This window comes from Zychaea mexicana, assembly GCF_025766255.1.
Source record: "Zychaea mexicana strain RSA 1403 chromosome Unknown BDB00scaffold_68, whole genome shotgun sequence".
In the NCBI taxonomy this organism is placed as follows: domain Eukaryota; kingdom Fungi; phylum Mucoromycota; class Mucoromycetes; order Mucorales; family Lichtheimiaceae; genus Zychaea; species Zychaea mexicana.
In genome coordinates this window covers 23901-46857 of record NW_026516731.1, presented here as the reverse complement: position 1 = coordinate 46857, position 22957 = coordinate 23901, and the positions used below count along the sequence as shown (strand labels likewise).

General features: G+C 42.9%; 7 protein-coding genes across 7 annotated transcripts; 2 read left to right on the top strand and 5 right to left on the bottom strand.

The window, feature by feature from the left end:
- Positions 1 to 93: 93 nt before the first annotated feature.
- BDB00DRAFT_875092 (uncharacterized protein) lies at positions 94 to 1009 on the top strand (the record flags this gene model as incomplete). Its single annotated transcript, XM_053127299.1, has 2 exons — positions 94 to 759; positions 872 to 1009. The coding sequence occupies 2 exons, from the start codon at positions 94 to 96 to the stop codon at positions 1007 to 1009; spliced, it is 804 nt and encodes a 267-aa protein (XP_052976892.1).
- Positions 1010 to 4854: 3845 nt separating this feature from the next.
- On the bottom strand, positions 4855 to 5233 carry BDB00DRAFT_768477 (uncharacterized protein; the record flags this gene model as incomplete). The annotated part of the gene is made up of 2 exons (XM_053119742.1): positions 4855 to 5017; positions 5103 to 5233. 2 exons carry the CDS (start codon positions 5231 to 5233, stop codon positions 4855 to 4857), a joined length of 294 nt encoding a protein of 97 aa, XP_052976891.1.
- A 738-nt stretch (positions 5234 to 5971) lies between these two features.
- On the top strand, positions 5972 to 7268 carry BDB00DRAFT_875090 (uncharacterized protein; the record flags this gene model as incomplete). Its single annotated transcript, XM_053127298.1, has 3 exons — positions 5972 to 6089; positions 6239 to 7027; positions 7087 to 7268. 3 exons carry the CDS (start codon positions 5972 to 5974, stop codon positions 7266 to 7268), a joined length of 1089 nt encoding a protein of 362 aa, XP_052976890.1.
- Positions 7269 to 7369: 101 nt separating this feature from the next.
- Positions 7370 to 9291, bottom strand: BDB00DRAFT_836634 (uncharacterized protein). The gene is made up of 7 exons (XM_053124501.1): positions 9145 to 9291; positions 9015 to 9075; positions 8845 to 8939; positions 8195 to 8750; positions 8031 to 8108; positions 7799 to 7933; positions 7370 to 7706 (listed from the first exon to the last, which is right to left on the bottom strand). Exons 1-7 carry the CDS (start codon positions 9198 to 9200, stop codon positions 7527 to 7529), a joined length of 1161 nt encoding a protein of 386 aa, XP_052976889.1. The 5' UTR covers positions 9201 to 9291; the 3' UTR covers positions 7370 to 7526.
- A 7-nt stretch (positions 9292 to 9298) lies between these two features.
- BDB00DRAFT_836628 (acyl-CoA N-acyltransferase) lies at positions 9299 to 12007 on the bottom strand. The gene is made up of 8 exons (XM_053124500.1): positions 11398 to 12007; positions 11088 to 11282; positions 10836 to 11005; positions 10501 to 10758; positions 10333 to 10422; positions 10098 to 10238; positions 9949 to 10042; positions 9299 to 9865 (listed from the first exon to the last, which is right to left on the bottom strand). Exons 1-8 carry the CDS (start codon positions 11510 to 11512, stop codon positions 9381 to 9383), a joined length of 1548 nt encoding a protein of 515 aa, XP_052976888.1. The 5' UTR covers positions 11513 to 12007; the 3' UTR covers positions 9299 to 9380.
- A 1611-nt stretch (positions 12008 to 13618) lies between these two features.
- On the bottom strand, positions 13619 to 13891 carry BDB00DRAFT_727383 (uncharacterized protein; the record flags this gene model as incomplete). The annotated part of the gene is made up of 1 exon (XM_053118263.1): positions 13619 to 13891. A coding segment is annotated over one exon (273 nt), but the record flags the coding sequence as incomplete, so codon positions are not given.
- Positions 13892 to 15567: 1676 nt separating this feature from the next.
- On the bottom strand, positions 15568 to 20806 carry BDB00DRAFT_875086 (uncharacterized protein; the record flags this gene model as incomplete). The annotated part of the gene is made up of 9 exons (XM_053127297.1): positions 15568 to 16758; positions 17830 to 17998; positions 18072 to 18281; positions 18372 to 18502; positions 18598 to 18815; positions 18967 to 19091; positions 19193 to 19303; positions 19483 to 19508; positions 19634 to 20806. The coding sequence occupies 9 exons, from the start codon at positions 20804 to 20806 to the stop codon at positions 15568 to 15570; spliced, it is 3354 nt and encodes a 1117-aa protein (XP_052976886.1).
- Between the last annotated feature and the right edge of the window lie 2151 nt (positions 20807 to 22957).

Genomic DNA, 22957 nt, shown 5'->3' with positions numbered 1-22957 from the left:
AATACCCAAACAGTGCTTTGAGCAACACATTACGCACACTTGTACCCAATATCTCTTTGTCTATAACTTCTTGTAAAAATACCAGCACAAAAAATGTGGAAATATCTCCTTGGCAAGGTTTTCGTGACCACCGGCGGCAAGGCTCAGAACCAACAGCAAGCGACTAGTGATAGTGATACGACAACGATGGCGACAGCGGTCGAAACACGACCTAGTCAACCTAGTGGTCTGATGGGGCTGCTCGGCATCTTTGGCACCATGAAGCGACAAATTTTCGGTCCCTGCTATGATCCGTACCAGCGGGACCAGGTAGCACAAAAAAAACAAGAACAAGAAGAAGCGCGTGACGAGCGACCAACCAAAGGATGTTGGTCTCTTACCTCATTGATCGTGAACAATATCTCCACCATGGCCTATGAGCTCTTTTGGAACACAACATCAGCACAACCGCCGGTAGCGGTAACAAGTTTCAACGAAAAACAGCAACAGCATCACCATTCGCGACGTCACTCACTCTTCCGTGGCCGGGATATTGACTTTACACATTTCAAGACATCGTCCGCTTGGGAAAACAGAATGCAAGAGGCCGAACGGTTGATTCGTGGTATTTGTTTGCAAAACCAACAACAGCAACGAGACAGTATAAACGATCCCTCAGCATGGGCTGTAAATGCAGCCCTAGCCTATCAACTTGCGCTCGAAGAAGACAATAACAAATGGGGCCTGGTGAACAAGGAGGATCTCGAAGTCTGCTTCTTGGTATGTATTTGACTTTTTTTTTTTTCAAAATATATCACATCTTCCAACGGCAAGTCTTCTCTCTCTCTTACACAAACTGTGTTGTTTTGTTGCTTTTATAATAACATCAAAGGCACTCACGCCACCTCCGAAACCCAAACGCACTTACGTTACCATCCCAGAAGCATCTACACCACCAGGTGTACCTCACAATTACCAGCATCCACGCAATCATCCCCATCTTTTTCATGACGCAGTAGTACTATCATAGCAGTACTAAAATAGGAAACCTTACCCTTTCTCTTCTCTTCTTTGTTATATCCCATCTTCTTTGCATATATTTTTAAAACTTTATTAATCAGTTCTCCACACGTCCACATCTGCACATACACACACCCACACATCCAGACATCCAGAAACGGCAGAAAATCTATCAATCAATCAAAGAAACAAAAAAAACTAATACTACTGTAAAATTGTACTTAGCTTTATTCTTTTCTTTACATACAACATCAATCAGCAAGATCAACATACTTAGTATTCAGAATCTGTTATTTCATATCAGCTACATTTTTCTTAAGTTTAAAGCATACGATATTGTGTTGTAACGAGGAGAAAGCTGTGTGTGTGTGTGTGTGTGTGTGTGTGTGTGTGTGTAATGAGTGCACTATGTGCCACTAGTAGTAGTAGACGGATCGGCCTACTTGTCTCTGTTAGCTGAGTGTCTGTCTAGTAAGCAGAAGGTCAACAGCTCGGTTTTGTTAGAAGGCAGTTGCAGTACATACCGAAAAACTCGAGTCCGAGGTGCTGTACTATCCTCGTATATTTCTTTGGATGCCGCATCTCTTGATTAAGGGCATTGTGACTTTAAAACGTCAGAGCTGTCAATCTTGCTTCAAGTCTACAGAATTTATTAATAAAGCTACGACGCGTTGTAGGTACGGCAAAGTGAATCGGACCAATGTCTTGTGCAGCTTGATGCTAGTTGCATATGCAGTTGTTTTTATATTATAGCAACGAGCTATGACTGTACGAACAGCTCTTGCATTGGGAAAAAAAAGTGTTGCTGTCAACAATGAAAGTATTACCCACCAGCTGCCTAAATTCCTGCAATGCCAATATCCTAAACATATGCCCCACCGCAGTGGTTTATACAAGCACGTCGTGGATCAAAAACGACGACAGCGCAATCAGCAAACTCTCGCCACATGTCACCATCATAAACGTGGTAAGATGTATTTGCGACACGTCTGCGATCACGCATGATTCGATTGAGCTCTGAAGACGAACTTATTTAAGTTTGGAAGCTAGCGAAGTGAGGCAGGTGGATGTAGCTGTGGGTTTTCTTCCAGAAACAAATCAAATTCATCACACTGCACTTTCTTGTAAATCCTTTCTGTGTCCTTTGGCTTTCTTTTTTTTTTATAAGCGAAGATTTATTTAATAATAGAAGTATGGATTCGAAATGAAAGGATGAAGAAGAGGAGGAAGGAGGAAAAAATTGTGGCGGGTATGATATATACGGTTCAGCAATACTTAAAACAAAAACAAATATGGTCTAGCCACACTACGCAATAATGTAACGATGACTTTATATTATACTGTGTACTCTTCGAGTCTTGTTCCCAGCAACCATTTCTTACAATCTTGCATTTCTTTGCGCTTTGCAAGTCGTTGCTGGTTTTCTCCTTGTCATAAAACAAGATTTTGAGTTTAAGAATACAGATGGCGGCAGCTTTCGTGAAATTTTCCTCCTCAATGTATCGATATTATTGCATACTTTGTCTACTTTGTGAAGTGACATCATGTTGCTGCAAGGTACCCTCTTTCGTTTTGTACTCGGAAACCAAGGTTCGTGCACAGAAGGAATATAAAAATACGAATATCTGCAGTTGGTTATTTATATTGTGTATTCCGAGCTTACATCAAGACTGTAAAGATAATTCTTGTACACCGTTGTTTCTTTAACTCATGGCAAACAGCATAGGGTGATATAGAAAATCAAGGAGTTATAGATAAATCTTACTTCAAATAAAGAGATGTTCGCACTTATTGCTTTTGACGAGGGTTGTGACATGCTGAAAGCTCTACTAGAATTCATGCAAAGGGAAGTGCTTACACACACACTGCTGTACACTCACAAACCGAGCAGAAACTACATCATCGCAAGGTTCGTTAACAAAGTTTGCCGCATGTGCATTAACCTCCTTATACGAAATCATGAACGCAGTTTGACGACGCTTCTTTTCTTTTCTAATATAGTTAGCCTCGGTCGAGAAAAACAAAAAACAGTGTTCTGGCCATTATATGCTTGAACTCGTTCGATACCCTCCGCTCTCGCCACCGATCGTCATGACGATTTATATATTTGATATTTAATAAGTTTAATGTTATTTATTCCTGTGCTCCCTCAGCCTAATATTTTCTGTAGTACACATATCATATGGACGGGTCAAAGACAACCCAGGTATCCGGAACTTTATATATTTTCGCTGTACAGTCGCGCAGGCAGTTCGCCATAAAGTAAAATAGCTTAATTTGTCTTTTTAAACCTTGTGTAACCCAAGGTTTTATCTGTACTTATTACAGCCACGCAAGCACCATCATCGTGGCCCACCATTGCTTATAGAAATGGTGTAGTTATGAATAAACTTGCTCCACTAGTGGTGAGTACCTGTGTGGTGAGCGGGAAAAATGGGGAGATAGTGTTGTATAGCTGTTTACATGAGTAAAAAATATTGGTTAGTAATGGTATCATGGAATCGAAAGATGTACAAAAAGATGACGAGTTTAATATACAGTATATGGTACACGTGAACTGATACCGCATTTCAGTTGTTTGTGCGATGATGCAGGCTCGCACAAGAAAAGGAAAAAGGGGATCTTCTTCACCGGGTGAGAGAGCAGCAGCAGTAAAAAAGAAGACCAATCTATAACAAAGTTGATTTGCTTATCAAAAGCCGGGAAAGAAAGAAAGAATGATACGTCTTTAGTGGTTGAGTGTTTACGAGTACAACGAAAAGAAAGGGTGGGATAAACTAGTTTAACAGGTGTGAAGGTGACGAAGATGCTAGTAGGCGAGGTTAATAGATGGATGTATGGTAGTTGGTAAATTGTGTGTATATAAAATATAACAAAAAAGCGAACGAAAGGAAAGGGATGGTAAAAGAAATGTCACAGCACAAGGTTTCCAGTTATATAAGTTAAAATTACAACAACCCAAGCAAAATTGGGTGGATGATGAGTGGGTTATAAAAAAGAAGGCCAGCTTGTGTGTAAGTTGTTTTAAGCGTTGGAAGATGTTCTAGAGACGTTAAAGAAGTGTTGTTGTTTTTTTAAGAGGCGACATGATAGGCGATCAAGAAAGGATCGTCGTTGACTGTGCATCCATCAGAGATTTTCTCGCAGACAACAACTTTTTAATCCTTCTTTTCTTCATCATCATCTTCAGGCTTGGGTGTTTCTTTTGCAACGGTGGTGGTGGTGGTGCTAGCCTTTTCCTTTCGTTTGTGCGAGCCGTGAACTTTGGGTTTGACGGTCGTGGAAACAGGAAGTGGGCGGCAAGTAGTTGTCATTTCATTGTCTTCGTCGGGATAAGCGACGCACATGACGCGAACAGCGGCGCCCTTGTTGGAGGAGTTAGAAGAGGGAGTAGGTGTGGGCTTGGGCGTTTCTTTGATGACGGAAGATGGAAGCGTGGCGGTAGGCTTGGCCTTCTTCTTGTCGTCGTCGTCGCTAGCAGATTTTGAGGCTGAAGCTGAAGCCGAAGCTGAAGGAACGGGTACTTTGCTGCTGCTGTGGACGCTAGCACTGGGCTTGGTGTTGCTAGCCTTGGTGATTGCAAAGTAACCTATACAATGATATCATGGTCATAATAATAGTAATAAGAGTTAATTTTCTGTTGTCGCGATCGATGTCTTCCTTAAAAATTCGCCGATGTTCTTGTTTCATTAGTCTCCTTTATTATAGTTATTCTTACTCACCAGCAAATGCAATATCAGCAGAGTGAGGACCGATTTCAAGAACACTGTTGTTGTTGGTGTTTGTCAACATATGAGTTCTCTTTATTCTTCTTTTCTTATGTGCGTAGAGTTAGTTGACTGATACAAGTACGTACTACTGAGAGTTTGGCTTGATGTTTTTGGGGATCTTCCACTTGTAGGTACCGTTCTTTGCATCGACGCTGGGGGCGATAACTTCGTCGATGAGCAAGGCCTGTGCGGGGCCAGAAGCCAGGGCAATCATGACCTTATCAACTGAGGCGCCATCTGCAAGTTTCCTATTATTATTATTGTTGTTGTTTTAATATTAATTACAAATAGCGTCGTGTCTAGCTTCAATGCAAAATTTATCGCGAAACAAACCATTTGATCTCGACCGTTTCGCCAGCTTCGTACACAGCATTGGGTCGCGGACTTCTGATGTTGACCGAGGCCGCCTGGGCCAATTGAAACAGGGCAAAGGATAGGAAGGTGACAATGAGCGCTTTAAGCATCTTTTTTTCTGTTTGTTTCTTTAGAAAGGGAAAGGAAAGGGGGTGGGGGAGGATTAAACCTCTTAAAGAGTTGTTTTAGGTCGAAAGAGAAAAGAGTAAGGGAAAAGAAAGAGGGAAAGTATTTATTTTTTGGGTGAAAAGACATAGGCAATAAATTTTCATTCTCCACCTCATCAACTTTGTGATACCTGGAAACCTTGTGGTCGTGACACGTTGTGCTGTACAGTTGTTGGAATTAATAGAGCAAGCCAGCCAGCCAGCCAGGCAAACCGAACCACCATTCTGTACGTAGGCAGCTCGTGTAAATATTGCCCCCTATATTCACCAGGCACATCTTGCATTCTGGGTCATCTGAAAACTCGCTATTCTACTTCCACCTTATCGACTTGTGACTACTGCTGCCGCACATACCACTTAAAAATGCACAATTAAAGTTGCCACATGCTTCCATATCCATAAACAAATCACGATCGATCACATCTTTATGTTTGTCGTGAGTCTTACTGATGTAAACTGGCTTCCACCACTACTACCAACCAATTACGACACAGACCCATTCGTGGGCTCTTGTCTTAATGTTATTGCACTTGCTGTTTGTTGTGATGGTCGCGGGCTGCTGTAAATTCGCAATATATAAAGACTGTCTTCTTTCTTACGACGGTAGCTACAACACAACATATATTTCAATTCCATAATTCATATTTCATCAACTTGTATACATATCACGCATTTTCCATCATGCATCTTATTACTCTTTTTGTCTCCGTCTTCATCACCTTGGCTTTTATTGGCGTCGACTACACTCTGGCTAATTGCGATTGCGACCCCACGAGTCACGGATGTCTCGACCGTTGCAGTAAGTGGGCGTTCAATTACCTTGATGATAGAAGAAAAACAAATAAGACGATTATTACCAGTACCACCACTGCCATAATATAACAAAATAGCAATATTTGTGTTAATTTTTCTTTCTGTCTGTCTGTTTTACGCATTATATTAAATTAGTCAATGAAGCCCGCTCATGTATCGCCGACTGTAACACCAGAGCCTTAGGCAAGAACAGCGACGAAGGCAGCTGTCGTAATCAATGTCTCCAAAGATACTGGCCTGAAATCGACGTTGACAGCAAGGTTAACCCCCAAAACGCCGTAGAAGAAGAAGACACCATGTTCAATAGCAACGTCGATGAAAAGCCCGAGCTTGTTGAAGAAGAAGATAATGCTGTTGCTGATGAAGGTGACGAGGCCGCATTAAACCAACAAGTAGAAGTGAACGTGGAGGAGGAACAAAATGACATCAAGACACCATCCATTGCCGAAGAAGAAGAACAAAAACAAGAGGAGAACGAAATGGACGGAGCTGAGATGAGCATTGATGAGGAGAACCTTGTGGATGATGAGGATAATAACGACGCCGATTTGATGGAAGAAAATGTTTACGAAGGATACAGCAGTGATGAACAGCTTGCTCCTGAGGAAGACGACCACGAAGAAGAGGACGACCGCGAAGAAGAAGACGATGAGACTGAAGAACTCGCTGGTGGTAACGATGCTACTACGAATGATCAGCAACAACACAGAAATAACATTTTTGCCGTTATTTCGTCTCACAAAAAAGAAAATCATGATGACGAGCAGCAGGAAACAGAGGACGACGAGGAATACCATGAGGAGGTTACACAGGACGAAACCGCTTCCGGCGAAAAGGCAGCACCTGCTCCTGTTGATGCTTACTTTGACAGCAATCCCGCCGAAAGCGGCACTAATGGACAGCCTAATCTTCTTACTGTTACTGGTAAAGTTGTATGATATATGACGATATAAACTTGAAATGCTTACAGTATTGTATTTTAGCGTATTCAACCATGACCAGCCATGTCACTGTTATGCCCAACGGCAGTCCTATTTCAACCCACGGTCCTTCTCATGGCCCTGATGGCATGGACGTTGATATCAATGGTGCCGTCGGTAATATGCAATCATCTTCTGCCATCGTTATCTTGATGGCTATGGCTTGCGCCTATTTCATTGCTTGATTCTCCCAACAGCCTCTTATATAGCCGTTGAGCGCTACACATTCTTTTTTCTCTTTTCTAATTATGCAGTAGTTCAAAGCGCGTTATATTTATAAACGTAATTATAGATACCGTTGTTGTACTTTCGTATATATATTTTCATCTCCTTTTATACACAATTATTAAAAAGTTCTCAAAACAAACAAACAAACACACTCTTATCGTTTAATAGTCTACTATACACATGATGTTGGAACAATAGTGGTCGGTAATCATTTTTCACGCCCTGCCCTTCTCCTCAGATTCCTTTTGAGATTCCAGTTCCGCTTTGGCATTCTTACGACGTTGTCGTTCCTCATACAAGACACGGTTTTCAATAATGCGTTGTATGATGCTTTCGGTGGTAAGGGTAGAACTAGGGTTATCGATTTCGGTATATAAGCCTCGATCCTTTGCCAGCTATATAATATATATTATTGGCATGATTAGCTTCAGTTTTTCAAGTTTTAAACGGGTGCAGCAAGCTATGTAAAGAAAAAGGGGGCGCGTACCTGGTACGGGTCCTTGCCATCCAAATCAGGTTCGGTAGGCGTCTTGCTGTGTGCAACAACGTGAGCATGGTACTCCTTGGTCAATATATCTTCGGTGACACTGTAAGGTGCGCCAATGATCACTTCATCGACGTACTATTATTTTTATCGATATAAAATGTCCAATTATTAAGAGTTACACATACACAACCCCTTCCGGGTCTGTAACAAAAAGCATATATCTAGTACTTACTCGGCAAGCCAAAACACTAAGTGCTCGTTCATGAAGGTTCATCAAGGGATAGTTTGCACCTTTGATTGCGTTGACGGTCTATTTCGGTAACCACGAGAGTTGTTAAGCAATGATGCAACGAGTGTGAGCCATTATTTGTCTTGATTGAGCTTTGGTATGTTTACCTGATCGTCATGTACGCCCACGTTCAAAAAATCGCCAAGCGCCTTGGCTCTCTTTAAGAATTCGACATGACCAATATGGAACAAGTCAAATGTCCCATCCACATAGACGACACGATCCGTTTCCTTCGGCTCACGACCTTCAGAAAACTGAACTATCCGCTTGGATGTAGGCAAGCAATGAGATATAGTTGTGCGATTGATCGTTTTGTTGCCGCTGCTGCCTGACGTTGAAGTTGTTGCAGCACTAAAAGAGCCAAGTTCTTCAGCATTCACGTTGGCAATCGAAGACTCGCCTCGCTTATGGTGATCGCGGGTCATCAAGAGCATACGACCGACCAATTCGGTGGTAGAGACACCTTGCGTACGTTTACACTCTCGATACAGACCGGCATCTTTCACAGCTTGATAACAGTCGGTACCATCGGCCATTGTTGTGATGTCGTCGCCGTGTACACAGAAATCAATATCATATTCACGCAGAATCTCGACGGTCGTGTTGTATGGCGCATTGGGTACGACTTGATCTACCCACTTGCAGGCTGCAACTGCGTCATATCTGGTTTCATAACGTAACATGGTAATATATTACCGAGTTGAGTAAACTTCTTTTTCTTCGTGTCACACGCTTTTTGCAAACTTTAACCGGTTACCTTTCTTGCTCTTTCATGACAGTAGGTCCTTTGTTCTTTGCAATCTCGGCATCCGAATGCACACCGACGACAAGCACATCGCCCATGGCTTTTGCCTATATGTTTTCTCACACCATTGAGTATTTCAAATTTTAACAATAAAATTTACCTATCTACAATTTTCAGTTTACCTGTCGAAGAGCATTGGCGTGACCATAGTGCATCATGTCAAAGCAACCATCGACCCATACTCTGTTATTTTCATATAATGAATTTCAGTTTATACAATTTAGTGTTTTGGGGAATGTGCGTTCACTGTACCTGACTGGTTTTCGGGTTGTTGTTGCTGTTGTTGTGTTATCCGTTAGTTGACTCATCTTTGATAGCTAAACTTTCTCTAAAACGCTAGGTTGTCAAAATAAGGACTTGGACAGCACTCAACAGAGAACAAAAAAAGCTGATTTCCTCTTATGGTATCTACAAGTGCCGTTCTGTTTCATGTATCAGGGACGGTTGTTCTTATATGTACAAGTTTATTTTCATTATTATTATTATTATTATCGAATTGTATCTTCAGGATGTAAATGATGATGGCCGCCACTTGTAGAAGTAGTGGCATTGCTAGTAGTATACTTCCAGCGTATTAAGCTCGGATCAATTCTCTTGGTGAATCTCAAATGATGCTCTGCTATGGCATTTTCTAGCATATCGCTCTTAATGCATACTTGTACAGGTGTACCAGAAGGAGAACCATCATGTTGAGCAGTAGTAGCAGCAGCAGCACCACCTTTTTCTTTTTCTTCTTGTTTTACATTTTTCTTGCGATATTTTAACATACCCAGCCATGCCAAAGTGTCAATCACATCGTCGATATGGATAGCCGTTCGTTTACTCAGCTCTTGGATTGTGAGCTGGCCACGGAAATCGCGCAATGATGCAATAAGCGTAGACGCCCAATACGACCGATATCCCAGTGCGCCTAGAGATGACAATGGTTTTTCGGGTGAGCCAATTACGCCCTGATGTTTCGATAACTCGTAGCCTAGTGAATTTCATTATAAAAGTTAATCATTTGTTGTCCTTTTCTGATCCTCCTCATCTCCAATAAGAAAATACAATCCTCACTTAATTCTATTAACAGGCGCCCATATCCTTTTCGTTGTTGCGGCGGTAATACCATGATGCACGCCAAATTGTAGTTATCATAAGAGATTTTTTCCTATTTGCTGTTGTCAGCGATCTATGTAGACAGGATGAATTATGCTTTTATCTACCTTTGAGAAGTAACCAACGAATAGGTCCAGAGTACGGTCTTGCTCAGTTAGCACATAGAACGTGAAGCCTTCAACATCATAGTACAACGTTTTGGTCTCCAGAAACAGTTTGGACATTAAGCAAAGGTTTTGGCAGTATAACTTTTTTTTGGTAGAAAAATGAGTGGAACAGGATACTACTACATTTTGTGTATAGGGCTCTCCCTTGCTCTTTTCTCTCCTTGATATACATTACTTTATGCTCTCGTCCATCAATCTCGTATATTTTGATGCCGTCTTGTTGGTAAATGACTTGCCCTGGTGGCCGTCGTCGCTTGCAATGCAACTACAAAAAGAGAAGATAGTTTAGTGATTGTGAGCCTTTTAGTACTACGAGAGATCTAACCGTCGCTAATTAACTTGCCTTGTGAGCACGTAACTGGCTATCCTCCACCGTATATCGCAAACAATGTTCGCAAATAAATAGCTCCTCGACCTTGTCGCCATACTCGCTTGGATAGGGCGAATAGTACCAAGTGCCGATTTGGTATCGACCATAGATGATCTTTTCTACATTCCGTGGTCGTTTGTCTACAGATGTATCATCATCATCTTCTTCTGATCGCGTTCTTGTTGGGCCACCAGTAGTAGTAGCTCGACGTACTGTTGCTGGCTCTGTTGTCTTGCCAAAACAGAAACCAAAAATCCCCATTTAACACTTGTAAATTAAAAAAAAGGTTTTTCTTTTGTTCTTTTTACCTCTGGCGTTCTCTTAACAACTTGATGATGTCCACTCTCACTTTCATCTGTTGGAGACTTTCGTTTTCGACTTTGCTGTTGTTGTTTGGTGCTCGGTTCTGTGGTGATTTTCGTTGCTGCTGTAGTTTTACTTGCGGCAGTGGATGGTGTTGTTATTGCTGGAGTTGGATCTATAGCATAATAGTAAATAGATTATTTTAAGCCTAAGCTTTTTCTTGTGCAACACCATTTCTTTTCTTTTCTCTTGCGTACCTTTAGGCTTGCTTTCTTGCGAAGAAGGAGAAGGAAGAAGAAGAAAAGTAGAGGCACCAGGTAGTAGAGTAGCTGCGGGAGAGGGATCTTGTTGCGGTTTGATCAAAGAATGCTCTTCTCTCGGTCGCGGCAGCAATGGTCTGGGTGGAATTACTTTTTTGTCGTTCGTAATATTTATAACTGGAGTCGCTTTTTCTATCGTAACGAAAGGTTGTTCAGGTTATTCTTTGCGCCCTCGGAAAAGGAGAGGACAGAAGAAAACAAAAAAAAGAGGGTCAAGAGTCTGTAGCGTGTGCGAGGGAGATCTTACCGATTTGATTGACTGCTGGGACAAGGTCGTTATTCTTTGCTGCATTCAGTTGATTTGGACTTGGAGTCAATTGTGTAGGTGTAGCTTTTTTTTGAGATGGATCGTGATTGTTCATTAAAGTTTGGGGTTGGGTGGGGAAGGAGGGAGGTGGATAGAGGATGTATATTCTTACACGACGAAGCGGGCTTAAAAAAATACGTGTTTAATTATATACCAAGCAAAACTGCTGTCATGGAACCGATTGGCATATGGAAAGATACGCTGATCGGGATGATTTTTCACCTGCTAATGATATTATTACCTTGTCACAATCGCGAGAAACTGGAGGATGCATATTAAATTTGCCACTATATTCGGGTAGTTTTAGGTTACTTCTACAGATAAGTCAAATAAGACAAGATGAGTAGGACTTTAGTTCTCCCCTTTCTGGGGTACAGACATCAGTGGACAATACAGTAGCTACTCCCAGCCGCAAACTACTCAATGTGATGGCGTATAGAGGTTTTATCATATTAGTAGAGGAAAGAGGTATACAGAGCAATATGTCGAACGCTGCGTTTATCTACCACTTTCTCCCCCTCTTCACGTATTTCCTTCATTTAATATTCACATCGTCTCTTTTAACGAACGTGGTGTTCCTCGTTGGATGGTTATTCATTCAAAGGAATGTGCTAAGAGTGCATAACTTGCAGTATCGGTGCTAAAAGAAGAAACAAAAGGTAGTTGTCTCGACATGACCTTTAAAAACGTGGCAAAGAGTTGGTAGAGCGTCAGAGGAGTTGCTGACAGCTCAAGTGATCGCCGTTCGTGAAGGTCAACGCCATAGTTGTTCATAGTCATCCATCGCCATTCTTTCCGTCGCATATAACAGCGACGATGTAAGACGCCGGCTTTATGTACAGCATACTAGGAAGAAGGACTAGGATCGTTGCTTTTTTTCGATTGGTTATTAGAGCATATATAGCTGTGCTAAAGCAATGCTATAATTCAGGTCTACATATGATCCCCGAACTGTACTTATAACTTTTTTCATGCATCCTCAAAGAGCTCTGTTGCACCTATTCTGGCTGTTTTCATCCCTTCTCTCACTACATTTATTTTCAAATAATGTTTGTTGTGTTGTGCTCTGCTACTACATTGAGAAACTGGAATATCTGCACAGGAACGGATCCAGCTCCAAGTGCTTCACAGCATCAACTTCTAGTGTAAATTTTACGTCAACATCTCCAGTTGGTCCCTCAACTGCTGGCATAATATAAACAGTTCCAGACGTTGGTTGAACATCATCAGAAATAGCTGCCTTGTACGATTTACCCCAACCGAAATCAAGTTGCATATCAAATTTGAAACAGTTGGAGCAAAATGCGTCCATTGGAGGAAACATTTCATAAGGAGATCGTTTTTTAGCCTTGAGATTTTCAAGAAAGGCAATTTGATTGGCGGTCGCTTCTGGTGAAAGCTGGGCACGCGTTTCGTTTCGAATCAGAATGGCGACGCGCAAAGTGGCCTCGATTGTTGGAGACAGTAGATCGGCACGTGGAACGGTCGTCTTGCAATATATACATAGATTTCCGAAATATCGTAAGTCTTTTTTCCCTTAGGGCAGAAAAAGCGCTTTTGGACGACAATCACACATTGTATAGAGGCTTTCAGTCTGTGACTCGATGCTGGATCGCACTCCTGCTGTTCTTGGTATCTTGGCGTTTTCGCGCGCACGGGTGAGAGCACCAAAGGCAAGTGCTGTAAGAGCATCGCCGGATGTGATCCACTGGTCGTTCTTCAAAGACATTGAGGACGACAGGTTCTTTTTCAATCGATCAATGGAGTTTTTGGTGAGCTTCCATACGATCACTTTCGTTTGTTGCTGGGATGAGGACGTACTACTAGGTGGTGGTGGCTCTGCTACTGATGTTGTTGTAGTAGTGACACGGAAAGGATTTACCGGCTCACCTTGAATTGTAGGAAAGAATCGGCTAGGCGTACGAAGCCAATCATATGGAAGATTACTCGCTGGATCGACAGATTCACCACGAGTGATTTGGGCTCAGATATTCATAAAATCGAGGTAGGCATGGAGATCCACGACTTGATGATTAATCGATGCGCCGATGACTATGGTTCCGCAAGAGAACTATGGTTTTTGGGTAAATTTACAATGAAATCAGTCACTCAAAAATGACTACGATTATACGCTGCCGCATTTGCTCTCTGAAAGATATACCTGAGTTACTTTAACAGCAGATATGCTTGATCCGGCGGGTAATAAAGAAGTGCCACGCGAAAACATATTCTTTTCATCATCGTTTTCGGTATATGGTATGTTTTTCGTTTCTAAAAGAAAAGGCGTGCCCTGGCGGTTTTCGCTATCTGTGGCAATATACAAGCCAGTACTTCCATCATCGTAACTATGAATGGCTCCAGCTACTGGAAGGTACAGCTCGAGTGCTTCTGCAAGGGAGTCTTTAAGTTTTCCAGCAACCGTGTTGGAGGAGCTAGCACTTGAGTGGAAATGCCAATACTGGAGGATTTGATACGGAGGATAAGAGTCATCAATGGCGGAAAGTGGAATTTTAACGGAGAGGGGTCCAGTTGATGCTTGTTGGAAGGATATATGTATGAGGTGGTGACAGTGGTGGCATAATTCTCCACAGTCATATTTTGGATCATATACTGTACGTAAAAGAGACAGAAAGAAAAGATGGTCCATTTTTACCAAGAATGCAATTTGTAAATACTCAAGCGTATTCTTTCTAACGCGAATGCTTATACTGTAGATGTGACTATGCAACAGCAGTCGCAGGCCCCACTTTTTACTATGCAATCACCTCCCTAAGCAGTAAAAGTGACACAATGAATCTTGCTCATGCAGTGTAGTAAGTTGAGTAAACAAAGGATTCGCAGCGCCTTTGTTTTACATGCCATGCAAAAGGCCAAGATTGGAATTCAAAGCGTATTTGTAATAAGTTTCCTTTTCTAAATACAAGCTTAAAACAGTTTAACAAAGAACAGAAGAACAGTGATCACCTGGTATATGTGCAGCAGATACACAATGAGATTTAGCATGGCTATAATAATAAAACCCCGTCAATTGCACCTTCGATCATTGAAACCCAACAATTTCCAGTACCGTTACTATTACCGTTGGACATAGAGCCCATATAGAAAGCATTGCGATAAACCAATATCCAATGATTTCAGCAATGTTTGAAAACATTTCTGGTTGTAATCAACGAAGATCTACTGCATTGTATGATTATTCAATATATTGATATGCTCGGCTATATCAATTATTCTTCTTCGCTCTTATCGTCAAAAAACGCGCCACAAATACCAAATATAATTAATGTGTGATCATCGCAGTGTACCAGTAACATATATGCATACATATATACATACTTTGAGTGTAGCTACCCACCTTTGGTCGCGTTGACGACTACAAGAACTATACACAATTTGAGACATATTGCAGAAAGTAGAAAATAGCAATGTAATGCCGCGTGCCACTACATACACTCCATAGAAATTGTTCTTTCATTGCACATTTCTACTAGTTAATTGTTTGTGTGCCTCATGAATAGTATGAGCAGCCGAAGATGCAGAAAACCAGACCGGATCTCCCGTTTTGCTTCACATGCAGTGTAAGCACAAGATGGAATTTCTTTTCTCTTCATGCACGTAGTACGACATGTAATGCCTCGATAAGAAAGATAAACTTTGAAAAGAGCATTGTGTATACTTCTGTTATACCTTATCTATATAAAGAATGTGATACGTGACACAACAACAGATGTACTACTAGTTCGATGAACGGATAAATAGTTCAAGCAGTGATAGACAAAAAGACGTTACATATGTATAATATATAATATATATAGTGTGCTAGAAAGGGAATAATACCATCAACAGATGTATAGAAGCAAAAGAAAGAATGAAATAGATAACAGCGGTGGTGAAAGAAAAGAAAAGACAGGGGAGTGGGGGGCTTGAAGGAGAGAGATAACGCTTGATAATGGGGGTTTAGATGAGTGTAGTATGTATATATAATGACTTGCTGCTTTTCATGGCAGCAGCTTTGCGATGTTGAGGAGATCGTGTGTGTATGTTGAGTATGTGGGAGAGAAGAAGAGGGTTGGGATGGAGTGTATACGAGAGAAAACAAATTAAAACAAATTAAAACAATTCTTGCAAATCTTTGAGGGTGACAACACCTCTATAAGCACCGCGTTTATCTTTGCCATCAATGACCGGCAGCAATGGCAACTCCTTTCCTTGCGGTTTCTTGTCGACCATGATGCGTAATGCCTCCGTAGCCAACTCATCTGCCGAGCAAATAACAGGCTCAGGCGTCATGATGTCGCACGCACGGATGTCAAACACAGATTCTCTTGCTGCGGTTTTGAGGATCCGATGGATGTTGCTGTGGGTAATCACACCAATCACTTGGCCAGTCTCTGTTGGCGGGATGGCACTGTTTCCTTCCTCGTCTTCCTCGCTAGTCGAGGCAATCGTTGTGGCATCATCCGAAGCAACCGATGACGGTGGCGATAATTCTTGTTCGATATCTTCGTTAATAGTGTTATTACCAGCCAAAGAGCCTGGGATATTGCGCAACACGACCACACCTCCTCCCTTGGGATGTCTGGTCATTTCCATAATCACGACGTCCAACGATGCGTTGGCTGGCACAGTCGCGACCTTTTGTGCGGGAACCATACATTCCTTGACCTTGAGCAACAATCGACGACCCAACGATCCACCGGGATGATTCAACGCAAACCCATGTGTCGTAAACTTGCGTTGTTTGGCCAAAGTCAACGCAATCGCATCGCCCAAAGCCAAAGCGAGGGTGGTCGAGCTCGTTGGCGCTGGTATTTCCGACGCTTCGCGATGAACATAACCATCGATCCAAGCTGCCGAGATTTTGGCGAGTTGCGACTTGGCGTTACCACCCAGACCAATGATAGGCACGCCACGATGGTTCAAACTGGGAACAATGCGCATCAATTCCTCGGTATTGCCAGAATACGATAGAGCTAACACAACGTCCTTTTCGTTGACAGCGCCGAGATCGCCGTGCATGGCCTCGACAGGGTGTAAAAACGTGGCTGCAGTACCGGTCGACAGCATGGTCGCAACAATCTTTTCGCTAATCTTGCCGGATTTGCCGACACCTGTCACGACAATTTTGCCGCCGCATTCGAGACAGGCGAGCATCAAGTCGATCGCTTTTTGGTAGCCTTGGCGAGCCGTGTCGTTGCAAAAGAGTCGTTGTGCGCAATCGTTCAGCACACGTGCCTCGTCCATGAGCACATTGGCAGAATCGCGGATAACATTGTGAGGCGTTGTGAGGATCATGGTAACCTATGTCACATGGACAGATTTTATGAAATAAGTTAAAAAGAAGAAGAAAAGAAAGAGGAGAAGAAGGTGGCAGATAAGAGATACAACCCGCCGTGGAAAAATTTATCTACTCGGTACATCTCTATCGGCAAGTCTTACGCAAAAAAAATCTCTATCGGCAAGTAAACTCTCCCTTCGGGAAGGTATAATCCGATTACCGATCTTTTTTTTTTAATTACCTCATGAAAAAAGAGTGGGGGGTTTACCGGTTTTGGCGCGGCGGTACGGCGGTAGGCAGGGGATGAGTTGGAAAACATGATAAGGCCTGCCTTTTGTTCGATGCTTGCGCTATTTATAAAGAATTTTGGATTATCTCGTTTAAATCCTTCCGTTTCAAGTCAATTGATAATCAGATCGGCTCGTCAATTAAAGCGTTGTTTAGAACAACAACAGATGGAAAGATACATGGAATACACAGAGAAGATGCACGATGCACCCTTGATCAGCCTTTCCCGAAAAAAAAGTAGGAGAAAGGGGGAATGCACACCTGATCTGATAAACACGCAGGCTGTTGCAGTTGCAGGATCGACAACAGCCGCCATTACTGCTTCCTAGAATACAGAATAACCATGGCAACTCAAGCCGGATACCGTCTTCTGATCACCATGGCGAATTCAGCAAGAACAATTGCACAGTGGAGTTCGAAGGGCTTGTGTAACCGACACACTTGAACGATGCGGCATTGGTGGAATGATAAGAATAATATTTAATGGATTGTGTTGGTGTGCTTGTATAAATGTGTGCGTGTACGTGTGCGTTATGTGCTGCGTGTAAAAACAATATATACGATTGCTTTATATGGTATATATATAAAGTAAAAAATAGTAAAAGAAATATAAAAGTAGGGGATTTCGGGTTGCTTGTTGGTGTATACAAAGTGAAAAATAGCTTTTCAAGAGAAATGCGTTGCAGTGATATTATTTGATCGATAGAGCTAAGATGTGTGCATAGCAAAATAGGTTAGTGTTCGTTTCCAGAATCAATTACAAATTAGCAAACCCAAAGAGAACTAATGTGGACAAAGCCACTTACTGTAATTGAACCATCGTCACCGCTTGCCCCCATGACCATCAAATTAGGATGAAAAGTAAGTGCCCTAGTGAACGCGTTTCGCTGCCCCAAAAAGCCAGACGAGGGCCGGATCGTAGATAACCGATTGCCATTTACGTTCCATACCTTGATGATATGGTCATCTCCAGCACTAGAAATGTCGTCTTAGTTTAAGTGACTTGATACTTTATCCCTATCTATCTGCCCTGGTCAAGACTTATTACCTCGCAACGACCGGGCTATGGTCGTGGACAGCCAACGCAGTCATATCTGCATGCGTATGTGCCTCGATTGTTCGAAGCGACGATGTTTCCCGGATATCCCAAATCTTGATGTCGCCACCGAAACCTCCCGAAACCAATTCTCGATTACCATCGCGTTGAAGATGTACACCAGTGATCCATGCTTTGTGTTCATCCCATCGTTGTACCATTCTATATTATCGCATGGATAAATAACATATAAAGATTAAGTTTGAGAACTTATCGTGAGAAAGTATTTGATAACAACAACGCAAGACTTACGCAGATGTGGGCCTCATGCGACGATCGTACACACCAACAAGGCCATCTCCGAATCCTGCAACAATAATGTCTCCACGCGTCTGATCGCTTGTTATGCTCGTCACACAGCCTGTAGACTGTGTCGCGATATCCTGTTTTGTGGGTTGTGAATTAATGAATATCCCATTTCGCAACCTTTTGAATCCATTCTTATTTTCCAATGAAGAGATATTAAAAGAAAACTTACCATGACCGATATCTCTTGATGTGCATCCCATACTTTAATCACGCGTGCATCACCGCCAGTAAATAGGAGACCACGTTCCTGATGCCAGTCGCATACTAGCCCGCTTTGGCGCATATTACTCTTTTCCATGTCCTTGAGTGCCCGCCATGAACTGACAAGCTGGGCGTCCTCCTGATCAGCGCCATCATAATTTTTCCATAATCGGATGGCACCATCATCTAATATACATAGTCATGATGTAAATTAATATTTTTTTGTGTGGTTAAAGTCAAATTAATATATACGTGTATGTTTCACTGAGAGCATATCCCACCCTTATTGCTCCTGTTTTGTCGTCCTCGCAAGAAATGATAATGATAATGTATATACCTGATGCAGTAAGCAGGATAGCCACATCATCTTCATTAATGAACTTCATATCCGTAATTTGACTATGCGATGGGTTACGGTTATCGATGACGCTGAGTGGCGTAGATGTTTTCCAATCCCAGACCCTACATAATTTTACAAATTTATACAAATTTGCATTTTTTAGAGAATTTCACTCAATTAGGACGGGCACAAGGACAACAAAATAAGAAAAATCCGTACTTACACAAGGTAATTGTATGCATCAGCTGCTACTAGATGAGGTTCGTATTGATGGAAGAGTAACCTTGTTGCTTCCGTTTCATTGTGTATCGATACAATCTGTTCGTCCCAACGACTGGTTCCTAACCACATCAAAAAGTAAACGTATCATTGCGAGTTAGTGATAAAGATTAAATCCACAAAGAAAGTAAGAGCCTCAAATAAGTTCTTACCAGCCAAGCCTTTGGTTGAGTGAGACTCTAATGCTATCCTTTCGTTTCGGGCTCTTCGCCATTTGCGTTGTGCATAAACTACACTTCCAGGTTCTCAGCTTCGGTAGCCTATACAGAAAATAGAAAGAGATGGTGATGATGTGTTACATCTTTTGAACGGAACATCTCCGTTTCTTTCTCTAGCCCCTTCCTCTTTTGTATGATCCACTTCTTGAAACACTATTGTAACGTACACGCATCTGTGGTTCAGTGAAGTATTCGCAGCTCCAATCATAGAAATCAGAGATAAGAGGTAAAGTGTTACTGCTGCTGATTTTGGATAGTGAATTGCGCGGAAGAGATCCCGATGATGTATTATGTTGTGTGATGGCGTTGCGGTTATTGAGAGACGGTTGGTGTGAAACAGGGCGGGTATGCTGTTGTTGTGATGAAGATGATGCTTGTTGTTGCTGATGATGTGGCTCATTCACTGTCCCTGAGCTCAAGGACGCATTTCCAAAGTTGTATATTGTGCGTAAGGTAGATGCAAATGGAACAGAGCGTGTGAGTTTCGCAGGTCGTCTTAGCTGTTGCGCAGCAACAGCTGCACTGCCACTAACACCTGGCGGAATCCCACTAGGAGTACTACTGCCACTGCTGCTGCTGCCTACTGTAGATGTTGTTGTCGTGAATCGATCGTCGTGGGCTTGGAACGACCGTGATCGATCCACACCATTGCCTTGTCGATCAAGTTGTTGGTTTGAAACTTCCCGGATAATGGATGATGCATATTCGCTTACTGAAGGTGTGCTGAGAAGCATTGCGTTGATATGATCTACTACAGTCGATCCAGCCTTGGCGACTTCTGGATGTGGATCGACAGACAAACTCAGTAATGCTTTCCACAGAACCGCGTAAACCGAATCGTAGCTTGTCGAGACGAAATGGTTGTTGTCCATCGATCCTGACGTTGCTGCTGTAACTGCTGTATTAGGTGGCGATCGCCACTCGCCTCCACCTGTAGATCGTGTCCGCTTTCCTCGCTCATCCATGCGCTGTGACGACTGATCCTCTTCAATTGTCTGATTCGCAGCCATCAAAAACTTGGCCGGACCGGCTTGGTGGACCAAATGAGATAACGCCACAACAAATTCACGACGTACAATAGGTGAAGCATCCGACATGGCTACCAGTGCTGAGATGGCAATGTTGTGTTCAATATTGACAATTTGTTCAGTCTTGTTCGAATCGCCCAAGAATGTGCCCAAGGCATACATAGCCGAAGCACGCACTTCAGGCACGCTATCCGTCAATAGCGCACACAACTTTTCATGTCCGTTTTCAGCAATTGCTGCGGACTTGGCCTCTTTGTTGTTCATCCAGACTTGTCCCAAACAAAGACATACGAATTGGCGCAGTAAGAGCATCTCCAACGGTCGTTCTAAAATGGAACGCCGCTATCCTAGCAGGACCATAGAATTGACATGGTTTTTCCAACGGTCGCGCTATTCTAAAACTGGCTACCACTCATTTCACAATGTCAAGCCAAAATATTCGCAACCTAAAACAAATGTTCGATGAAGACATCGAGGAAGAACGCCAACGTCAGCGCAGAGTTGAGCATCTTCAGAGAATCTTTGCAGCTGATGACCAAGACGACGATCAAGTGAGAAAACCCAGAAAAGGCTCTGTTCCTGGTCACCTCGTCATTAACCGCGATCGCGTTGCAGGTCATTGGCGTTTATACAATGACTATTTTGGCGACAATCCTGTTTACCCGGAATACAAGTTCCGTACTCGTCTTCGCATGAGTCGTCGGCTTTTCGAACGGATCGTAAGCGAATTGGAGCAGAAAGATGCCTTCTTTCCGCAGAAGTACGACGCGGCTCATACGCCTGGATTGACACCGCTGCAGAAAGCGACGGCAGCGATTCGCCAACTGGCATATGGCGACCGACGAATATGTTCGCCTAGGTGCAAGCACTGCTCTTGAGTGCCTAAAGCGCTTCTGCTTGGCAATCAGCCGCATCTTTGGTGACGAATACCTGCGCTCACCAAACGAGGATGATATCAAGCGGCTTCTTGATATGGCGGAAAAACGCGGGTTCCCTGGCATGCTCGGTTCCTTGGACTGCATGCATTGGGAATGGAAAAACTGTCCTGCCGGATGGAAAGGCCAATATCAAGGCAAAGAGAAGAAAGCTACAGTAATCCTTGAGGCTGTAGTAGACTTCGAAACATGGATTTGGCACGCGTTCTTCGGTCTCCCGGGTACGCTGAATGACATCAATGTCTTGCAGCGTTCCCCCATCTTCGATGATCTGGCGTCTGATGTTACGTCGCCCGTCAACTTTTCTGTCAATGGCCACAACTACACCAAAGGCTATTATTTAGTTGATGGTATTTACCCGCCGTGGGCTACGTTTATGGATTCAATCACGCATCCGATTGAGAAGAAAAAAAAGGTAAATTTTAACAATGCATATGGAGAGCAGCAACTCTAACTACTTATATAGTTATTTGCCTGTATGCAAGAAGCGTACCGTAAGGATGTCGAGCGTGCCTTTGGGATCTTGCAAAGTAGATTTGCTGTGATTCGACACCCAGCAAGACTATGGCAACCCGACGATCTTTCAATGGTTATGCGCGCATGCATAATCTTGCATAACATGATTGTTGGATCAGCGCTGCAATCCAGGAGTGGATGTTGCTGATGACAACGAAGCCGAAGTATTGCGAAGTGTTGGATCGGCGCCCATTTTGACAGTTCGCAGGGATCCAAACACCATGAGCGAATACTTGAATCGCTATGATGAGATCAAGGATGTTGCGGTCCACGATCAACTGAAGAACGACCTCGTTGAGCATTTGTGGCAGCACCAAGGCAATATGATCTAGTAAAACACAAAAGATATTTTTTATTTATTGTTTTCTATTACTCGTCAACTTCGTCGTCGGTAGTCTGTTGAACTTCTACGTCCTGGACAATGGCTTTTGCGATTCTGGCCTTTGCATTGGCCAAAGCCTCGCCTTTCTCAGCGTCCAATACTCGAGTTCAGCTCCTGAGTATCTGTCGAGCTGTTCTCGCATCACTTCATCGTCGTTCATTTTCTCCTGGAGCTCGATGCGCCTGCGGCTGTTCTGGACATGCTCCTCTTCAGCCTTCGCCAATCGAGCGCGATCATCGTCCAATTTACGCTTGCGCGTTCCATCCTCCTTCTCTTGCTCCTTGGCTTTCTTGCGACCGATTGGGCGCTTCACATACTCAGGTGCGCTTTGATTTGTCACATTGACATACTTGTTACTGAACTTTGGTTGCTCATGAAGCTCATTGTAACAGTGTTGAAACTTCCAAGCAGATTTCGCAGCTTTCTTATACAGCGTTACTGCGTAGTCTTTCTTCACTCCCATATATTCATCAGTACTGGTATCGTATCGTTTATGAAAACTAGCATCCCCTAACCTCATTTTCTTCGTTGTTTCCGCTTTTATTTCGCGCAAGAGCTTTTGCAAGACAACCGCAGTATCTAGACACCTCTCTTTGGATGGTACCCCAGCGGCCCAAGAGGGCTCCCTGG